Here is a 17,198-nt window from a genome sequence, read left to right on the forward strand (position 1 = left end):
GAGCACTAAGCACCAGCGACCACCAGCACCGGGGACACCGGGATGGAGACTGCCAGCACCAGGGACACTGGGAAGAGGAAAACCGGGAATGGGGCCACTGGCAGCAGGGACTCTGGGGACAGGGCCCAGGGCCAGCCCAGCCACTGGGTCTCTCCCCACGCTGTGGGTTGCCGTGGGCACAGCAGCCCCACGGGCGGTGGCGTGAGCATCCCCCGAGCAGCCACCACGGGTCCTGTCTCACCGAGCTCCCCATCCCCCGCAGGTGCTCACCATGGCTGCAGCACGGCTCGTCACCTGGGGGCTGCTCCTGGCCACCGGGGTCCCCGCCGGGGCCCAGGGGATGCTGCCGGCGGGGCTGTCCCCAGGCTGGACCCTGCAGCGGGGACGGGACCCCCTGCATCGACCTGCCTGGGGACAGCAGTGGCTGGGCCCGTCACCCACCTGGGAGGAGTCGGGGGACCCAAGCGGCGCTGGGGCCCCTGGGAGTGAGCACTGGGAGGGCAAGAGCCCCGTGCACTGGTCCCCACCGCTGCAGGCAGGGGATGCCACCGGCACAGCCCTGGAGACGGAAACCACCATGGCAGGCACTGGCACCGGGGCCTGGCGGGACGATGGCGCAGCCCCGGCTGTGGCGGAGGAGCCACTCATCGCTTGGCGAGGACATGAGGCCAAAGGCCAGGACAGCCCCCAGGGGGGGATCTGGCTGCCCCACAGCTCTGTGCTGGGGACGCCGGGCCCCAAGGTGTCCACGGACACGACACCGAGCTCCCCAGGGCCGCCCTGGGCAGGGCAGGACCCGTCCCTGGCCGAGCAGAGTGCCACTGGGCCAGCCAGCACCCCCGGCCCCCGGCCGACAGTGTCCACTATTGCCCTGATCCCCCTGCCGGCAGCGGGGACAGCAGATGCCCATGCAGGGGGACATCCAGTGGCAGGGGGACCCATGGCAGCCCTGGGTCTCCCTCGGGGTGCACAGCTTGGTCCAGCCAGCAGCCAGCCAGTCCTGCTGGGCACTGTCCCCCACCCCCCAGACACAGGGCCAGCCCAGGGTCCCCACGCCAGCCCTGGCTCCTCACAGCCAGTGGACAGACGGGGGGACCTGGGGGGGCCCCCCAGCCCCTCCACGGCTCTGCCCAGCTCTGCCCCACGGCTGCCCCCCACAACCCCATCCTGGGGGCTGGCCGAGCCCTGGACCCAGGTGCTCCTGGCCCACCAGCGCAGCACCCGGAGGGCCCCGCTCAGCCACGCCACCGCCAGCACCGGGGACACGGCCCCTCGCACAGACCCCAGGCCGACGGGGCAGTGGGGACCCCAGCCTGCCCCAGGGCCTGCCCTCAGCACTGGTCCCCCACCGCCACCTGCGTCCAGCACGGCCCCCTCCAGCACCCTCGGCACAGGTAGGAGCCAGCACGGCGTGGGTGACCCCTTCGTGGGGACTGAGCCCCTGCAGGTGCCAGCGCCTGGCTCTGCCCTCTCTTGCAGGGCTGCTGCCCGAGGAGGACGTTGGCTCCCCACAGCGGGTCCGGGGCGCCGTGGGCCCCGCGAGCACCCTGAATGCCACCGAGGCCACCCCACGGCCAACAGCACATCCCACCGCAGGGACGCCCGAGACCAGGAGCTCAGGTGATGCAGGGCTGTATCCAAGCCCATCCATTCTGTAGATGCTGTGGGAGCCCATCCCCGGGGCATCTGGGCTGGCCGGGGGGGGGGGATGGCAGCTATCTTGGGCCATCCAGCCAGGATGCGGTGACACCTTCAATCAGGATTGCACCCAGCGATGGCCCTAATCTAGTCCTGCCCGCAGGGATTAGTGCTAAGTGCCCAGCGGGCGGGGGTTGCCCAGGGGGTCAGGGACATGACCAGGAGGTGCCACCCTCTGCATTGCAGGTCCTGCCGGAGACCCCCGGCAGCTGCCGGTGGGCACAGCCCTGGCTGGCACCAGGCATCCACCCCCGCGGTGCCGGGGTGCCGCAGCTGATGCATCCCAGCGGGGGGTGCAGGTGGGGATTGCGTGCCATTGACCCCCCCACTCCCCACTGACCATCCCCTTCCTTCCTGCCCGCAGACACCCCAGGGACGCAGCCCCCCACCCACAGCACCACGACCCCCTCGGCCATGTGGCGGCAGGCAGGGGTGACGCCACAGCCAGCCCCCCGGCATCCATCCACGCTGCAGCCGCAGCCGCAGCCACAGCCCAGCCAGCCACCCCTGGCACCGGGGCCCAACGGGACGGGGCTGCGCTGGGCCGAGCTGCGGCACCAGCTGGGCTTCGCCTGGGAGGCCCACATCTACGGGGCGGCCGCCATCTTCCTGCTGCTGGCACTGGGCTGCCTGGCCGGGCTGTTGGGGGCGGCCACCCTGCGTCCTGCCCACCTGCCCCATGTTTTGGGGGCCCATGGGCTGCTGCTGGTCGCCTGCCTGCTGCGGACCACCTTCCTGCTGCTGGACCCCTACGGGGCACGGGGCCGCCTGCCCCCCTGGGCCCTGCTGCTGCTCAGCACGGCCCCCTTCCCACTGCTGCTTGGTGCCTTTGCCCTCCTGCTCCAGCGGCTCCAACGCCTGGCCCAGCTCCGGCTGCTGCCGGCCCGGCTCCGGGGGCTGCTGGCGCTGGGGGTTGCCATCACCCTGCAGAGCGTGCTTCTGGGGGCTGCTGACCTGCTCCCGCCCCGGCTGGGCCTTGCCACTGGGCTGGGGCTGCAGGCGCTGGGCTGCGGGGCTGGGGCCCTGCTGCTGCTGGGGGGGCTCTGGGCGTGCTGGCGGGTGCTGCGGGCGCCCCAGGAGGGGCCAGGACCACAGCAGGGTGTCTGGGCGCTGCTGGCAGCGGCGGCAGCAGGGTTGCCGGTCTGCGGGCTGCAGCTGTACAGCGCCCTGTGGCTGCGGGGGGTCCTGGGTCCCCCTGGGCGCTTCTCCCGGCCCGGCTGGGTGGCACAGCTCTGGCTGCGGGTCAGCGAGCTGGGCATGGTGCTGGCACTGCTGGCGGCCGCCGCCGAGCCGCTGTGCTGCCAGTGCCACCGCCGGAGCCCTGACGGCCACTCCTGCTGGGCCAAGGCGCTGCGGTACTTCTGCACCGGCCGCAAAGCCGAGGCACCCGAGTACCCCAACAACTGCTACGACTGGGCCAGCAGCAGCACTGGTGGCACCAGCGGCACCGGCCTGGAGCGGGCACCTGCCAGCGACATCTCCAAGAGCCTCATTCGCAACCCGGCAGAGCAGCTGCCCCTGCGGGCGCTCAAGGACAGCAACGAGGCCTGGGCGGCCGCTGCTGGCACCACCGGAATGCCGGGGCTCAGCCCCAAGTGCCCCAACATGGTGGCTGCCCGCTCCTGTGCCGCCTTCGAGCAGGGCTCGTCCCCCTCGCTGGGGGAGCTGGCCTTCCGCCCGCCGTCCCCCATCGACCTGCGCCGCAGCATTGACCAGGCGCTCTGCCGCCGGCACCTCCTGCGCGACGGCCTCTTCGGCTGGCCCCGACGTGGCTCTGGCACCTCACTGCATGGCTCCCTGGCCCCCGCAGAGACCCCCAGCTTGGGGCGCATGGTGCGGTGCAGCTCGCTGACGGAGCTGCCCGGCCCCCGGCAGCCTCCCGGCACCGTCACGGTCACCGTCACCGCCTCAGCCAGCTCGTTGGAGAGCAGCTCGCTGAAGATCAGCTGGAACCCTTGGCGCCATGGGCTGTCCTCGCCCGACAGCCTGCCCCTGGACGAGGCACCCAGCCGGGCCCCCCTTCTGGTGCCCGCCGTGCCCCCCGCCTGGGAGCATGAGAGCCCCCGCAGCTTCCCGGCCCTCGGCAAGGCCGTGGACGCCCGCAGCCTCTCCAGCGACACCATTGAGCTCTGAGCCGGGGAGACGTGAGGACGGGCAGAGACTGGGGGGTGCAGGGGGACAAACACAGCGCGGGGGTCTGATCCTGCACCCCTGCAGGGCCAGGCAGGAGGGGGGAGCTGGGCTGGGCCAGCTCCGTTTGTGCCAAACCAGAGAAATAAAAAGTTTATGTTGGGAGGAGGCAGCGCTGTTGGCGTGCAGAGACGGCGGTGGGGAGCAGCACCCCCAGCCACCCCCCCCCCCCCAAAGCAGCCATGCTGGGTGTGCAGAGCTTTTATTTCCTGAGATATGGACACACGGACAGATGGGCACACCCCGACGGACAAACCACGGACAAATGCAACGGCCACGCTCATGCATCCAGCAGGGCCCCCTCGCTGGCACGGCACCGCGTGAGGGGCCCGACCCCCTGCCCCACGGGAGCCTCCCAGCCCCCCCAGCCTGGGAGGGGAAGAGATGGGCTCTGCCCAGGGATGTGGGGAGGAGGGGGTGGGGGGCTCCGCATTGCCCCACGGGGAAGGGTCTCATGGGGGGGACACAAGGTCCCATGGGGCTGGCAGCCCCCAGGCTGGGGGACGCTCACCGGGCAGGCAGCGGGACCGAGCTCTGCCAGCATCACTGCCCCGGCACCCAGCGGGGCCAGAGCACCCCCAAAACCTGCCCCCAGACCTTGCCACGGTGCCAGGCCTCTCCTCCAGAGCACGAGGGGCTGGGGGCAGCATGCTGTGCCCCCCCCCCCACGGTGCTGCGCTGCCTGGCATCACCGCTCCAGCCGGAGGGGGCTGCAGGAGCCCCCGGGGATCAGGTACCCCCAGCTCATTCTGCAGGGGGGGGGGGTGAGACCCTACGCTAATGGGGGGCTGGGGGATGCATGCAGGGCACAGCACCGCACACAGGATCTGGCCTTGGCAGCCAGCCCTGCTGGCAGGGGGTACTCTGCACCCCAGGCTGAGCCTGCCCCCCTGGCCTGCACCCGGCAGCCCCAGAGCTATCTGCCCTTCATGAAGCCATCAAGGACGCGGTCGCTGCGGTCGGAGAGCCAGTAGCCGGCCATGGCGGCCACAGCGCCGATGAAGATGGCGGTGAAGACCATGTCGCCCTTGGCAGCCAGCGTGGCGAGGGCACAGATCATCACGCCGAAGAACATCTGCTGCAGCACCACCACCTCATCCTCCGTCACGTCATCAAAGAAGCCCTTCTCTGGGGCGTCTGCAAGGACGGCACTTGTGGGGTGCACGACTGAGCAGGCAGAGCCCCCCCCCCCGTACCCCCACAGCCAGCCCATGTCCCCACCGCCACCGCGTCAGGCCGTACCGGGGGGCTTGTCCTCCACGCAGTGCCCGTCCCGGCGGACGTGGCCGCGGGCGCAGACGCAGCGGTAGCTGCCCTCCGTGTTCTCACACACCTCCTGCACTCCCGTGCACACCGGCTCCTCCGTGTTGACGCACTCGTCCACGTCTGGCGGGGGGGAAGCAGGGCTGGAGCAGGGCTCGGGCAGTGGGGAGGGGGCAGAGCTGCCCCTCAGCCCACGGGAGGCACTCACCCAGGCACTTGGCTCCATCCCGCCAGTAGCCCTTGTTGCATTTCTTGCAGCGAGCCGGCCCGGCGCCCATGCAGCCGATGCAGGCCGTGGAGCAGTCTGCCATGGGGAGAAGAACCGGGGTCGCCACCAGAGCCCAGTGGCAGCCCGGGATGGCCCCGAGCAGGGGGGAGCCGTTCGCAGGGAAACTCCCTCCACCTGACCTCGGCACTCGTAGGAGCCCTCCGTGTTGACACAGAACTGGTTGGCTCGGCAGTGCGCCATCTCCGTGCCGCACTCGTCGATATCTGGGGGACAGGTGGGGGGATGGTCCTGCTGAGCCCTGGCTCCAGGAACGCAGCCCCCCCGCCCCCGTCGCCCCGAGCTCGCCTGCTGCCCACCCACCCTGCCGCGGCCCTCACCAATGCAGCGGTGCTCGTGCAGCACCCAGCCCCTCTTGCAGCGAAGGCAGCTGGAGTCCTCCGGCCCCGTGCAGCGCCCGCACGCCCGGTAGCACTCTGTGGGCATGGGTGAGCAGGCATGGGCGCAGGCAGGGGAGAGCTGCCTGCACCCGGTGCCAGGGTGGCACCGGGGCAGACCCCTGGCCACGCAGCCCCTCTCCCCACCGGGCCGGACCCCTACCTACCGGCACATACCAGGTGGCTCTTGTTCCGTGAGGCCTCGTAGTAGCCATCACCACACTCGGCACAAAAGGGGCCACCGTAGCCCGGGCTGCAGACACACAGGCCGGTGCCGCGGCGCGTGCCGTCGCCATCGCATCGCCCGTTGCCGCTGCAGGGCTGCTGGGGCCCGCCGGCACAGGCTGCACGGGGAGAGACCAGCTGGCTGGCAGCCGGGGCAGGGGGCGGCATGCCGGGGGACCCCTCCAGCCTGGGCGACACCACCGGCACCCCACCGGCACCCCGCTCGTGCCACAGCTACTCACGCCGGCAGTCAGGGCCATAGGTGCCGGGCAGGCAGCAGAGCGCCAGCCTGTCAACGCACAGCCATCGGAAGAAGTCAGGGTGCTGCTGCCGCCTGGGGAGGGGGGGACACGGCACTGAGCCCCCTGCCACATCCCTGTCCCCCCCACATCCCCGTCCCCAGACTCACTCGTGGAACCACCACTGCTCCACGTGCTCCTCGCTCTGCTCCAGCAGCTGGTGGCAGGTGAAGTCTGAGGGGGCGCAGACGCCCTCCAGCACCTCCAGCAGACGGGTCTCGCTGCGGGGACAGGGGGGGTCAGTGTGGGGATGCGTCCCCCCGTGGCAACTGGACTCCTCAGACACCCCCCCCAGCTGGGGGGCACCCACCTGTGCTGGTACTTAGCCAGCTTCTCCTCCTCCCAGGCCGTGTTGCCCCCGCCGAAGCCCTCGTGCTCTGTCCGCTCCAGGCCCTGGGCACGTGGCAGGGGGCAGTGCAGGCGTGGGACCCCCCAGTCACCCCATCCCCATAGGGTCCCCCCCCGGGCCATGCACCCTCCCTCTCCCAGGGACCCCCGGGGATCTGCCGCTCTCTGTCCTCCCCAGAGCTCAGCCGCTGTGCCCCCCCAGCACCCCCTCCCCGCCCCAGGGATGCTGTGGGGCGTGCCCCCACCTCCCCAATGTCCCCCCAGGCCACCCCACCCCTTCCGGGGCCCTATCACCTCCTTGTCCCCCCCCAGCGCATGCTCGCCCTGGCCCCCCTCCGGCCGTGTCACCCCCACCACAACGCCCCAGCGCCGGGCCACCCCACCCCCCCCCCCCCCCCCCCCCCGCGCCACAGGCCGTGTCCCCCACGTCTGTCACCCGTGGGCCCCCCCCAGTCACTGCCCCCCCTCGCCCCGGCTCCCCCCGCAGCACGGCTTGTGTCACCCCATACGCCCCCCAGGCCCCATCACGCCTCCGCGACCCTCCCCACGCCGCCTGTCCGCCCCACGCCACGGCCCCCACCACGCACCGCGCCCCCCCCCCCCCGCACCCTGCTGAAGCTGTCGGCCAGGCCGCGGCAGGCTCGGCAGGGCTCGGCCTCCTCCCGGCTCCGTCCCGGTCCGGGTGGGTGCGGGCGGCCCCCAACAGGACCCCCCCGAAGAGGGCCGCCCCCAGCAGGGCACCCCCCAGCCCGGCCCCCCCCCACCGGGCCGGCAGCAGCGCGGCCGCCAGGCGCCGCCGCGGCCCCATCCTCCGCCCCGCCCGCACCACGTGGGCCGCGCCCGCTGACTCAGCGCCCGCCGCCCCCGCCAATGGCTGCACGCCCGCCGCCGCCGCCGCCCCCCCCCGCTCCCAGCCAACCCGCGCCGCCCGCCGGGTCCCGCCTCCCCGCGCCTTAAAGGGGCCGCGGACAAGGGCACCCGGCACGGGGAAGCGCGGCCGGGCGGGGTCGGTGACCTCGTACGGAGCAGGAGCGGCTCCTCGGGACGCACCGGGAAGCCCCTCCCGCCTGGTCTGGACGAGTGCCTCACCCCCCGACCCGACTGGGCCGCTCCCCATCACCCTTCCAGCCAAACCAATCCAGGTCACCTTCCCCCTCCAGCCACACTGGTCCATTTCCCCTCAACCCCCCCGAACTGGTCCAGTTCCCCCTCATCCCCGAACTGGTCAAGTTCCCCTTACTCATCCCAAACCGGTCCAGTTCCTCCTCACCCCCCTGAACTGGTCCAGTTCCCTATCCACCCTCCAACCAACCAGCCCCCCCTCCTGCCCCCAAAACCCCCCTTACCTCCCCATCACCCCTCACCACTCCACCCCAGTCCCCCCTTCCCGACCCAACCCCCCCCCCCCCCAGAAGATGGATGCGCGCATGGCAAAGCCACCATCACCGCTTTATTCCCCCACCGCCCGCCGCAGCCCCTCAGCCACCTCTGCCACGTACGGCTCCGGCCACTGGCCCCGTTGCCGACTCGGTCCCGCCAGCGCCTGTAGGAACCCCCCCATCTCGCTGGGCAGCGCAAAGGCAGGGGCTGCCCGCAGTGCCGGTGGCACCGCCGGCACCAAGGCCTCTAGCCGGGCCACCACGTAGCGCCCGTTGCCTGCTGCCAGTGCCGGCACGGCGCAGGACAGAGCCGCTGCGAACGCCTCACAGGGTGCTACAGTGGAGACATCATCAGGGCTGGGGTCGTGCCAGGGGACGGGGCTGCTTTCAGCAGCCCCGTCCCCCGGCACGGCCCCGGCCCTGGTGTCCCATCGGCGCGCGGCAGCCACAGCCGCCGGGGAGAGGAGGAAGATGATGGTGTCACCGTCACACAGTGCCCGCCGGTGCTGGGCATGCAGCCAGGGCAGTGGTCCCCATGCTGCTACCCCGCTGCCGCCTCCCGGTGCTGCCGTCACTGTCAGCCCCAGCGGGCGCAGGGCTGCCGTCAAAGCGCACGCCGCCCGTTCTGCCGCTGGCTCCGCCGCGTGAACCAGCAGCGCCCGCCGACCTTGCAGAGGGCCTGGGGGGTGTGGGGGGGTACCATCAGTGCCTGAACCCCCATCATGGGCACCCCATACACACTGTATGGGGCAGCCATGGTGGGAAGCAGGCGGGGACGACCCCTGATGGGGGAACCTGTGTGGGAAGGGGATGGACATCCTTGCCTCCCTCCCCCAAACCCCAGGGTCCCTCCACACTCACCCTCAGTGCCGTAGTCAGCCCTCAGGGACTTCAGCCAGCCTGCGGAGAGGAGAGGCAGTGAGGCAGGGTCCTGGGGGGGGAACCTGGGCTGGGCACAGCCCCCAGGTGGGCATCGCTCACCTTTCACGTCCTCCTTCTTCAGCAGGAGCAGGAGCAGGAGGCAGGCGGCCCCCAGCAGCACCCCCATCCACACCAGCGCCCAGCGGGCATGCAGGTCTGTGGGCAGGGGTCATTGCATGCCGAGGGTCCCCAGCACCCACTGAGGGCACCCGCCCAGTGGCTCCACGAGCTGGGTGCCCTTCTCTCGGCCCCGCACCAGCCCCCCCCCTCCCCTGGTGCGGCCAGGGACACTCACATTTGTGCAGGGGACAGGCCCAGAGCACGACGCCGGTGCCATTCTCAGGGTGCCAGATCTGCAGGGATAGGGACATGTCACACGCTGCCTGATCCATACCCGCTGCCCGCTGGCTGCCCGCACTGACCTGACTGCACTGCCCCGCCACCACGTCCTGCTGTAGCTCCCGCTCCAGCAGCCCAGGGTGCCCAGCTCCCTGCAACGGCACCAAGGGGTGAGTCGGCTGTGCTGCCGGTACCACCACTGCCGGGACACGGGGGTCCCTGCCCCTTACTGTGCTGGTGAAGCTGGCAAGGGGCGTGCAGGCTCCCTGCTCCAGGGCGCACAGCGAGGCGTTCTCCCCATGCTCCAGCAGCAGGAGGTCATCAGTGTGGCCGGGCAGTGCTCCTGGGGATGTGCCAGGGGGCTGGGGGGTGTGGCGAGGGGAGGCCAGGGGGCTCGTTCCCCAGCCCGACCCCCACGTTGCCCCTACCCTCCTGCCCCGTCAGTACTCACGGCCCTGCAGGCATTGGGTCAGCCGGACCTGCCCACCGCTCCACACCTGCCCCAGACAGCAGGTTAGCAGTGCCCAGGGCTGCCCGTGGGGCAGCTGTGGGGCAGCTGTGCGGCAGAGGAGTGTCCTACCTGCACACAGAGGTTGGGGTGTGGCCGCAGACCCCCAAACTCCTGGGGTCCCTGTGGGCGGAAGGGATGCTCGGTCAGTGCCACCCGCATTCCCCCGTGCCCCCGGCACCCCATGGAGCCCCACTCACCTGCCCCACGGCGCGCTGCTGCAGGCCAGGCAGGGCTTGGCAGGGCCTGGTGGGTGCTGGCTGCCAGCAGGGCACCAGCTCGGCTGGGAAGTCGCAGGGGGCCGAGAGGGACCAGCTCAGCACCTGCCCCCTGGTATGCAGGACCAGCCGGCTGCGCGCCCACAGCCGCTCCCAGGCCTCGGTGTCTGCAGCAGCACCAGGAGAGAGGTTGTCACCCCGTGCGGTGTCCCCTCAGGTCCCCCTGTGTCCTGGCCCCCCCCGTGCCCCAGCCTGTCCCAGCCCCGCAGCATGGGTACCGTGGGAGAAGGGGCACAGGGTGGCCCGTGGCGGGTCCTGGGTCTCTGGCCAGACCTGGAGTGGGGAGAGAGGGAACAAAAGGATTTGGGGTGACCCAGCTGGCCCCCTTGGGATGCCAGAGGGGGGCTCACAGTGCCTGGAGCCCTTCTGCTTGTGCCTGGCGGGGGCCCACCTGCAGGCAGAGGCAGGGCAGCACCTCATCGGCCGGCAAGCTGTAGTTCATGGGGCCGCTCTGTCACCGGGAAGCAGACGTGGGTCACTTCATGGCAAATTGCCCCCTGGCAGGGTCACCCAGCCCAGGGGGACCCGCTGCTGGGGGACCCTCTCCCAGGACCCTGCCTGTAACACAGATACAGCTTCCCGGGTGGCGAGGAGCAGGGGGCAGCAGCCGGAGCCTGGCCAGGGTAGGGGGTCAGGGAAGGGGTTTGTACTCACCGCAGTCACCATGTGCCCCGACCCACTGGCGCCGTGGCTCTGGTTGTGGTAGAGCCAGAGGGTGTAGCTGTGCCCCGCCGCAGCCCCCTGCACCTCCACGACCACCTCCTTCGTCCCCGGGGAGACCTGCAGCCTGGGCACTGTGCCGCCGGTGGCTGAGGGCACCTGGCACTGCCCACCCGGCACCACAGGACAGGGCACGGCACCCCGGGGGTCACCCTCTCCCCCAGCACCCACCACCCAGAGCTCCCCAGGGGACATGCACCAAGATAGGGGGGGTCCCGGCACTGCGGCAGCTGGGGGACGCCAGCACCTACCTTGGCACTGGGGGACAGCAGTCTGTGCCACGGGCCACGAGCAGTCTGCAGGGACAGGGTGTCAGCGGGCAGGGGGGATAGGGGCCGCCGCAGCAGGGCATGCCGGGGGCTCACCTGGCACCCGCTGCCACCGCCTCAGCCTCCGGCGTCCGTGCGAATTGGTGTACGCTGTGACGTGGAGCTCGGAGCCCAGCGGCGCCTCAAAGCACCGGAAGGTCACCCAGCCCTGGGCAGGAAAACCACCACCGCGCTGTGGCAAGGCACCAGCACCTCCAGCACCCACCTCCCCGGGGCACAGCAAACAGGACCGCAGTGCCACAGAGATGCGCTGGTGCCAGCATCCACAACACCATGCACTATGGTGCCTGGGGACTGCCGGTGGCAGGGATGCTCATCCCTGGCACCCCGCACCTACGTACCAGGGGTCGGCCGGGCAGTGGGGGGGCCAGGGGTGCCTGGACCTCCATGGCCACGCAGCGGGAGGAGGTGTACGTGTGCCCAGAGAGCAGCAGCAGCCCGGTGATGTTGGGCTGGGACGAGGAAGCCTCATCCACCAGTGATCCCTCATCGCTGTCCTCCGCCCCAGAGATGCCTGACAGCGCGGGGCAGCGGGGCTCGCCAGTGCTGGTTCCAGGCGGCAGGGCCAGGCGCAAGCGTGCCTCCAGGCAGGGTGAGCAGGCCGTGGGCTCGGTGCAGCGCAACACCGGCTCCAGACGCATCTGAGCCAGGGCCAGCCCACAGCCGGGCCCCGGCAGCTCCATCCCACACAGCACATCGGTGTCTGGGGGGGGGAGATGGAGGGTGGCCATGCATGTGGGGTGCCATGTCCCGGGTGGGCTGAGGGCCATGGCGGTGGCGGTGGCACTTACCCAGGAGGCGGCAGGCGAGGCCCTGGGGGGAGACAGGGGTGAGGCCGGTGGCAGTGCCGGGGTGCCTGGTGACCCGCGTGCTGGTGACGCCGACCCACCTGGGAGCAGGCCAGGGTGTCTCTGGGGGCTCCGCGCCTGCCCACAGCCCCCGCCGCCAGCAGCAGCAGCAGCAGCCGCCCCAGTGCATGCATGGCGGGGCCGGGGCCGTGGGGCGCCCCGGCCCCACGCAGTCCACTCCCGACGACCCCGCTCCCGGCTCCACGGGCCCCACCGCCGCCGCCGGCTCCCGCTTCCTGATCCGATCCCGGACACCCGGGTCCTAGCGCGGCGCTGGCGACCGCCCCGGGGTGGGGCCTCCCCGCTCCCGCACCGACCCACGGACGGGTTCCGCACCCGCACCGCCGACAGAGCTCGGGGCCCCACGGGGACCAGGACGGCCCCATGGCTCGGGTACGGGACCTGCTCCTGCCCCACGCGTGGGCACGGTGCCCAGGCTGGCCCCAGGGAGCCGGCAGCGGCTGCGGGACGCGGTCCGACAGCCGCGCCCGGACGGGCTGCGCCCTGCCTGGTGCGTCCTCTTCCCCTCCCGTGCTGCTGGGGGGGGGGGGCACCGGGCGGCCCCCACGCCCCGTGGGACACCGGCCGAGCCCCAGCACACCAGACGGACGGCAGGGCAGGGTGAAACGGTGCCTTTATTGCTTCCACCCCAGACAAGGTCCCGCTCACAGCGCAGGAGCGAGGAGCGGGGCCAGGCTGTGCCCAGCACCCAGCCCCGCCAACCCCCGTGCCCCGGGCAGGGCAGGGACCCCCCCGGCTTCTTTCAGCGCCGCCCCAGCCCCTCACCCGGCCACGGCGTCCCGAGGGGCCTCCCCAGGGTCCCGGCTCTCCTCCGGAGCAGGTCCCTGCGTGGAAATAAAGCTACCCTTGCCCGGGACAGCACCTCTGCTCTCGGCCCCGGGGGCCCGGCCAGACGCTCGCCCCGATCCCCGTGGCGTGTCCCATGATCGGGGGCCATTCCTGCTTAGGTCCCTACAGCACCCACGGCCCCTGCCCTGGGCACCCACGGGCACCCCTCCTGCCGCTGCAGTCCACGCACTCTGCCGAGCCCCGCACCTCCATGACCAGACCCCTGCCCTCACAGCGGGGGGGGGGGGGGGGCTGCACCCAGCCCCGCCGGCCCTGCAGCAACGCCCAGCTCAGCCCCAGCACAGGCGCTCAGGTGCCAGCAGCCGCTCGGGGGGGCCGGGGTGGGGGGCTGCCCTCCCCGGCCCCCACCTCCAGCAGCCGGTGCAGGAGCCCCTGCACCCTGCCCTGGCAGCGGCGGGGGGGCGGGGGGCTGCCCCGCAGGGCACCCAGCAGCCTGGGCAGCTGCCGGGGCAGGCGGTAGGTGGGCAGGGGCCGGAGGGGCCGGGGGACATCACGGGGGCTGCAGAGCCGGCTGAAGTAGGCCAGCACCCAGCCGCCGCCACGGCCCGCCGCCCCCAGCTCCCCGTGCAGGCAGGTCATGGCCGCCCCAAAGATGTCGTGGGTGTCCCCAGGGACTCCATCAGCCGCCCCGACCCGCCACCGACGGAAGAGCCGGGCGCTGCCCCGGCTCCAGAGGAGGAGGACGGTGCCGCGCTGGCGGCCCACACGGCCCCGCTGGGCGTAGAGCCAAGGCAGGGTGCCTGCCCGCCCCACGCTGCCCGCTTCCCACAGGTCCAGGCGCACGTCGCAGCCCAGCCCCGCACGCAGCCGCTCAGCCAGGGCGCACACCAGCCCCAGGTGCTCCTCTGAGTCTGGCGAATACAGCAACAGCACGGGGCGCCCACCCGGGGCACCTGTGGGACGGAGGGCACAGTGGTGACAGCCCTGTCCTGAGCCCCCCTGGCATCCCCTGGGGACACCCCAGCATCCTCCAGGGACACCCCAGCATCCAAGCACCCACTGCCCTGCACCACCACCCACTGCCCTGGGACCCCCTGCAGCCCAGGGAGCTGTCGCTCCCCAGCATCCCAGCCCGACGGCCACTGCCCCCCCATCCCACAGCCCCCCCAGGGTGCCCCTCACCAGCGGCTGGCCTCCAGGTTCCACAGCAGTTGAGGAGCAGCACAGTCACCACCAGCCCCAGCGCCAGTGCCAGCCCCAGCAGCCCAAAGTGCCTGCGGGAGACTGGGAGAGGGGCAGTGAGGGGGGGTGTCCACCCACCCCCACGGCCCCCACGGCCCCCACAGCCCCCCAGGACCCTGGCTCACCGTCGGGGCAGAGAAGCTGCTTCCGGGCAAAGCGCACGTCTGAGCGCCACACCTGGGGAAGGGGCTGGGTGAGAGAGGGCCAGGTTGGGGTCCCCCCCCATGGTGTGGGTGCCAGCAAGGGGGTCACCTTACCAGCACACAGCTGCCCAGGACCTGCACCGGCAGCAGCATCGCCAGCTCCCCCGGGGCAGAGCCCTCCGGCTGCAAAGCACAAGGACAGGCTCAGTGTGGCTCGGCGTGGGTCAGTCCCATCCCACGTCGTCCCCCCCCGCCCCACACTGCTCACCTGAGTGACGGTGTAGAGGGGGGCCTCAGGCTCACACTGCCCACCCTGGCGCTGGCAGAGGGCTGCACTGAAGGCCGCAGGGACGCTGGAGGTGAGGCGCAGGCGCAGCTGCAGCCCCCAGGCGCTCACTGAGACGTTCCAGGCGGTCTCTGCAGCCACCAGAGGGGGGGAGGTTTCACGGGATGCCCAAGGGGATGAAGGGTGCAAGGGACCCTGGGGCAGGGCTGTGCTCAGCCCTGGGCTGCCCCCACCCGTGGGGCTCACCTGGCCGGTGGGGACACTCCACGTGGCTGCTGTTCCCATAGGAGAACTGGGGGAGCAGGGGTCAGCGGAGGGGCCAGTGAGCTGCCATTGCCCACCGCTGCCCCCAGCCCCTTCCCAGGTGGTGCCCACCCACCCACAGGGGCTTACCCGGAAGCAGAGCTGGGGGTGCACGTCCACTTTGTCCAGTGTGTATGCCTGGTATGGGCAGAGAGCACATCACTGTTCCCACCCACACAGCCTATGGGTACCCCAGTGACCACCCCACCACCCTCGGGGGACCCTGGGGTCCAGTGGGTGCCCCAGCCAGGGGGGGCCCTGCATGCCCCTGGGCTGGTGCCCCGTGACACCCCAAAGCCAGGACCCCTCACCTGCTCCTCTTCACTGGCCGTGGAGTTGGGGATGTCGTGGCAGGGCGCAGTCTTGTCTGCCACCTCCCTCCAGCACAGGGTGGCCCGGGGGCGCAGGGGGCAGCTGGCGCTCAGCACCATCGCCATCTGGTCCTTGCTGCTGGCGCTGTAGTCATGGAAGCGCACCGAGGACCAGAGCTCGGGGCCGTCTGCGGGACACCATGTCATTGGGCTGGGGGGACAGCCGGGGGACCCCTGGGACCTGTCTCCTCTCCCCACGGGCACTCACAGGCAGCCGGCTGGTCACGGAAGGGGCAGCGCTTGCTGCGTGGGCTGTCGTGGTGAGGGTAGGAGGCCTGGGGGAGCAGAGCTGGGCAGTCAGGGCAGGATGCACCCCCACCACTCCTGCCTTGCCCTCACTGCATGGGCAGAGACAGGCAGAGAGAGGGGCCCAGCAGCCGCAGGGGAGGGCAACGCACCTCGATGCACAGGCAAGGCACCAGGAACTCGTACGGCAGTGAGACGCGGTGGCCCTCCGGCACCAGCACCTGCGGCATGGAGGTAGCGTCAGCTGGCGGGGAGCACGGCCCCCAGCCCGGGGTGGGGGTGGCCGGTGTGGGGGGGTTCAGAGCCGTTACCTGCCGGTGGAAGGGCCAGGGCAGCTCCTCGCACTCCAGGGCCAGCTGGTGGCACAGCCGCACCATGAGGGCAGGGCCCTCGGGCACCCACACCTCCACGGCCCGCGCCTCGGGGACCCAGGCGTGGGTGAAGACGGGCCCTGAGGAGCAGGCGGGGGTCAGCCGGCACCGGCGTCCCCCCCGGGACACCCCCCGGGATCCCTCCCAGCCTCACCGGGCGGTTCGGCGGCGACCAGGTGGCTGCGGCTGATGGCCAAGCCTCGGTCAGGGATGGTGCGGAGGGAGACGAGGACCTGCCGCCCGCTCTCTGCCGGGAAGCAGTCGAACTGCACCTGCCACTGCGGGGAGCGGGGGCGGGGGGGCGGTTAGCGGGACATCCGTGGCCCCAGCGTCCGGCCCCGGCCCTGCAGTCCGGCCCCGGACTCACCGGCGAGCTGCCTGATGCCCGGTGCCGCCGCCAGACCTGCAGCCAGCCGGCCCGGTTGGAACCCAGCTCCAGGAAGTTGAACTGCAGCCCACGGACACCACCGAGTTCTGCGAGAAACCAGCGTGGGGTGCTGACGCGGGTGGGAGGACGAGCCCTCCCCACGCGGGGGTGCGCGGCCTCGCTGTCCCTGCCCATACCTGCGGCGGGAAGGGCCAGGCGCACCCGCAGGCAGGGCTGGCAGGGCTGCGAAGGCGGGCACAGCCGGGCCGTGCTCAGCGCCAGGGCGGGCGGCTTCAGCGGGGGCCCGGCCCGGCCCGGCCGGCGGCAGCGGGGGCGGCTCAGCGTGCTGTCGGCTGCGGGGGGCGAGAGCAGAGAGGGGGCGGCCGTGCGACGGGGGTCCCGGCTACTGCCGGCACCGGGAGCCCCTGCACCGGGAGTCCTCGGAAGAGGGGGTCCCGGGCGGGGGGGGAGCTCTGCACATCGGAGCCTCGGGCGGGGGCAACGCTCGGGCACCGGGAGTCCCGGGGACCGGGAGTTCTCGGAAGGGGAAGCCCCACACACTGGGAGTCCCGGGAAGGGGGAGCCCCACGCCCCGGAGACCGGTGCCCCCCCCCCCCCGCCCTCCCGGACCCGGTAGCCACAGACGGAGGGAGCCCCGCCATCCCACTGCACCCACCCGGTAGCCCCGGGCGGGAGGAGCCCCGCGCTCGCAGCCCTGGACCGATCCCGGCCCCACCGCTACTCACCGGTGGCCCGGCACTCCTGCAAGCAAAGAGACGGGGGTGAGCGTGGCGCCGACACCCCCCCCCCTCCAGCCGCCTCTTTTCCGGCCCCCCCGTCCCCCGTCCCCCCGGACGCTCACGAAGTTGGCGGAGACCCGGAGACGGGTCACGGCGGCCCCGGCCCCGGGCGGCAGCAGCAGCAGCAGCAGAGCGGCGAGCAGCATCGGGCGCCCCATGGCCGAGCCTCCGCCGCCGCCGCTCCCCGCCCCGCCCCGGGCCGGCCCCGCCGCATTCCTCCGCCGGCACGTGCGGCCCCCCGCCCCGCTGCC

The 17,198-nt window shown here is 72.3% G+C and overlaps 3 protein-coding genes across 4 annotated transcripts; 1 reads left to right on the forward strand and 2 right to left on the reverse strand.

The window, feature by feature from the left end:
• Window positions 1–44: 44 nt before the first annotated feature.
• PRRT3 (proline rich transmembrane protein 3) lies at window positions 45–3,950 on the forward strand. The gene is made up of 3 exons (XM_054838804.1): window positions 45–1,394; window positions 1,480–1,620; window positions 2,063–3,950. Exons 1-3 carry the CDS (start codon window positions 272–274, stop codon window positions 3,829–3,831), a joined length of 3,033 nt encoding a protein of 1,010 aa, XP_054694779.1. The 5' UTR covers window positions 45–271; the 3' UTR covers window positions 3,832–3,950.
• A 123-nt stretch (window positions 3,951–4,073) lies between these two features.
• Window positions 4,074–7,494, reverse strand: CRELD1 (cysteine rich with EGF like domains 1). The gene is given in 11 exon segments (XM_054838805.1): window positions 4,074–5,025; window positions 5,131–5,274; window positions 5,360–5,455; window positions 5,560–5,643; window positions 5,758–5,853; window positions 5,982–6,158; window positions 6,282–6,373; window positions 6,449–6,559; window positions 6,649–6,731; window positions 7,295–7,377; window positions 7,380–7,494. Coding segments are annotated over 11 exon segments (1,302 nt in total). The 3' UTR covers window positions 4,074–4,804.
• A 620-nt stretch (window positions 7,495–8,114) lies between these two features.
• LOC129211252 (interleukin-17 receptor E-like) lies at window positions 8,115–17,122 on the reverse strand. Of its 2 annotated transcripts, XM_054838051.1 has the most exons (31): window positions 17,010–17,122; window positions 16,894–16,909; window positions 16,345–16,500; window positions 16,148–16,254; window positions 15,935–16,058; window positions 15,721–15,860; window positions 15,562–15,630; window positions 15,372–15,438; window positions 15,104–15,291; window positions 14,883–14,930; window positions 14,736–14,781; window positions 14,472–14,620; window positions 14,318–14,386; window positions 14,186–14,237; window positions 14,001–14,102; window positions 11,952–12,049; window positions 11,702–11,863; window positions 11,197–11,308; window positions 11,083–11,127; window positions 10,766–10,905; window positions 10,503–10,562; window positions 10,330–10,384; window positions 10,034–10,218; window positions 9,906–9,956; window positions 9,777–9,822; window positions 9,556–9,668; window positions 9,409–9,477; window positions 9,282–9,339; window positions 9,047–9,142; window positions 8,927–8,965; window positions 8,115–8,744 (listed from the first exon to the last, which is right to left on the reverse strand). In XM_054838051.1, exons 1-31 carry the CDS (start codon window positions 17,103–17,105, stop codon window positions 8,137–8,139), a joined length of 3,366 nt encoding a protein of 1,121 aa, XP_054694026.1. In that variant the 5' UTR covers window positions 17,106–17,122; the 3' UTR covers window positions 8,115–8,136. The 2 variants fall into 2 exon arrangements, with proteins under 2 accessions (XP_054694026.1, XP_054694027.1); XM_054838052.1 differs by lacking the exons at window positions 8,115–8,744; window positions 8,927–8,965; window positions 9,047–9,142; ... (11 more) ...; window positions 11,702–11,863; window positions 11,952–12,049 and adding an exon at window positions 12,982–13,771.
• Window positions 17,123–17,198: the final 76 nt, after the last annotated feature.

This window comes from Grus americana, chromosome 11 (genome assembly GCF_028858705.1).
Source record: "Grus americana isolate bGruAme1 chromosome 11, bGruAme1.mat, whole genome shotgun sequence".
NCBI lineage: Eukaryota > Metazoa > Chordata > Aves > Gruiformes > Gruidae > Grus > Grus americana.

Bases quoted from the DNA above. Each gene is read 5' to 3' on its own strand.
- LOC129211252 (XM_054838051.1), bottom strand. From the start codon at position 17,105: ATGGGGCGCCCGATGCTGCTCGCCGCTCTGCTGCTGCTGCTGCTGCCG. The intron at 10,219-10,329 runs GTACCCATGCTG...GTGCTGCTGCAG, and splicing joins CCTGTGCCCCTTCTCCCACG to ACACCGAGGCCTGGGAGCGG. The intron at 8,745-8,926 runs GTGAGTGTGGAG...CACACCCCCCAG, and splicing joins GGCTGACTACGGCACTGAGG to GCCCTCTGCAAGGTCGGCGG.
- PRRT3 (XM_054838804.1), top strand. From the start codon at position 272: ATGGCTGCAGCACGGCTCGTCACCTGGGGGCTGCTCCTGGCCACCGGG. The intron at 1,395-1,479 runs GTAGGAGCCAGC...CCTCTCTTGCAG, and splicing joins CTCCAGCACCCTCGGCACAG to GGCTGCTGCCCGAGGAGGAC. The intron at 1,621-2,062 runs GTGATGCAGGGC...TCCTGCCCGCAG, and splicing joins GCCCGAGACCAGGAGCTCAG to ACACCCCAGGGACGCAGCCC.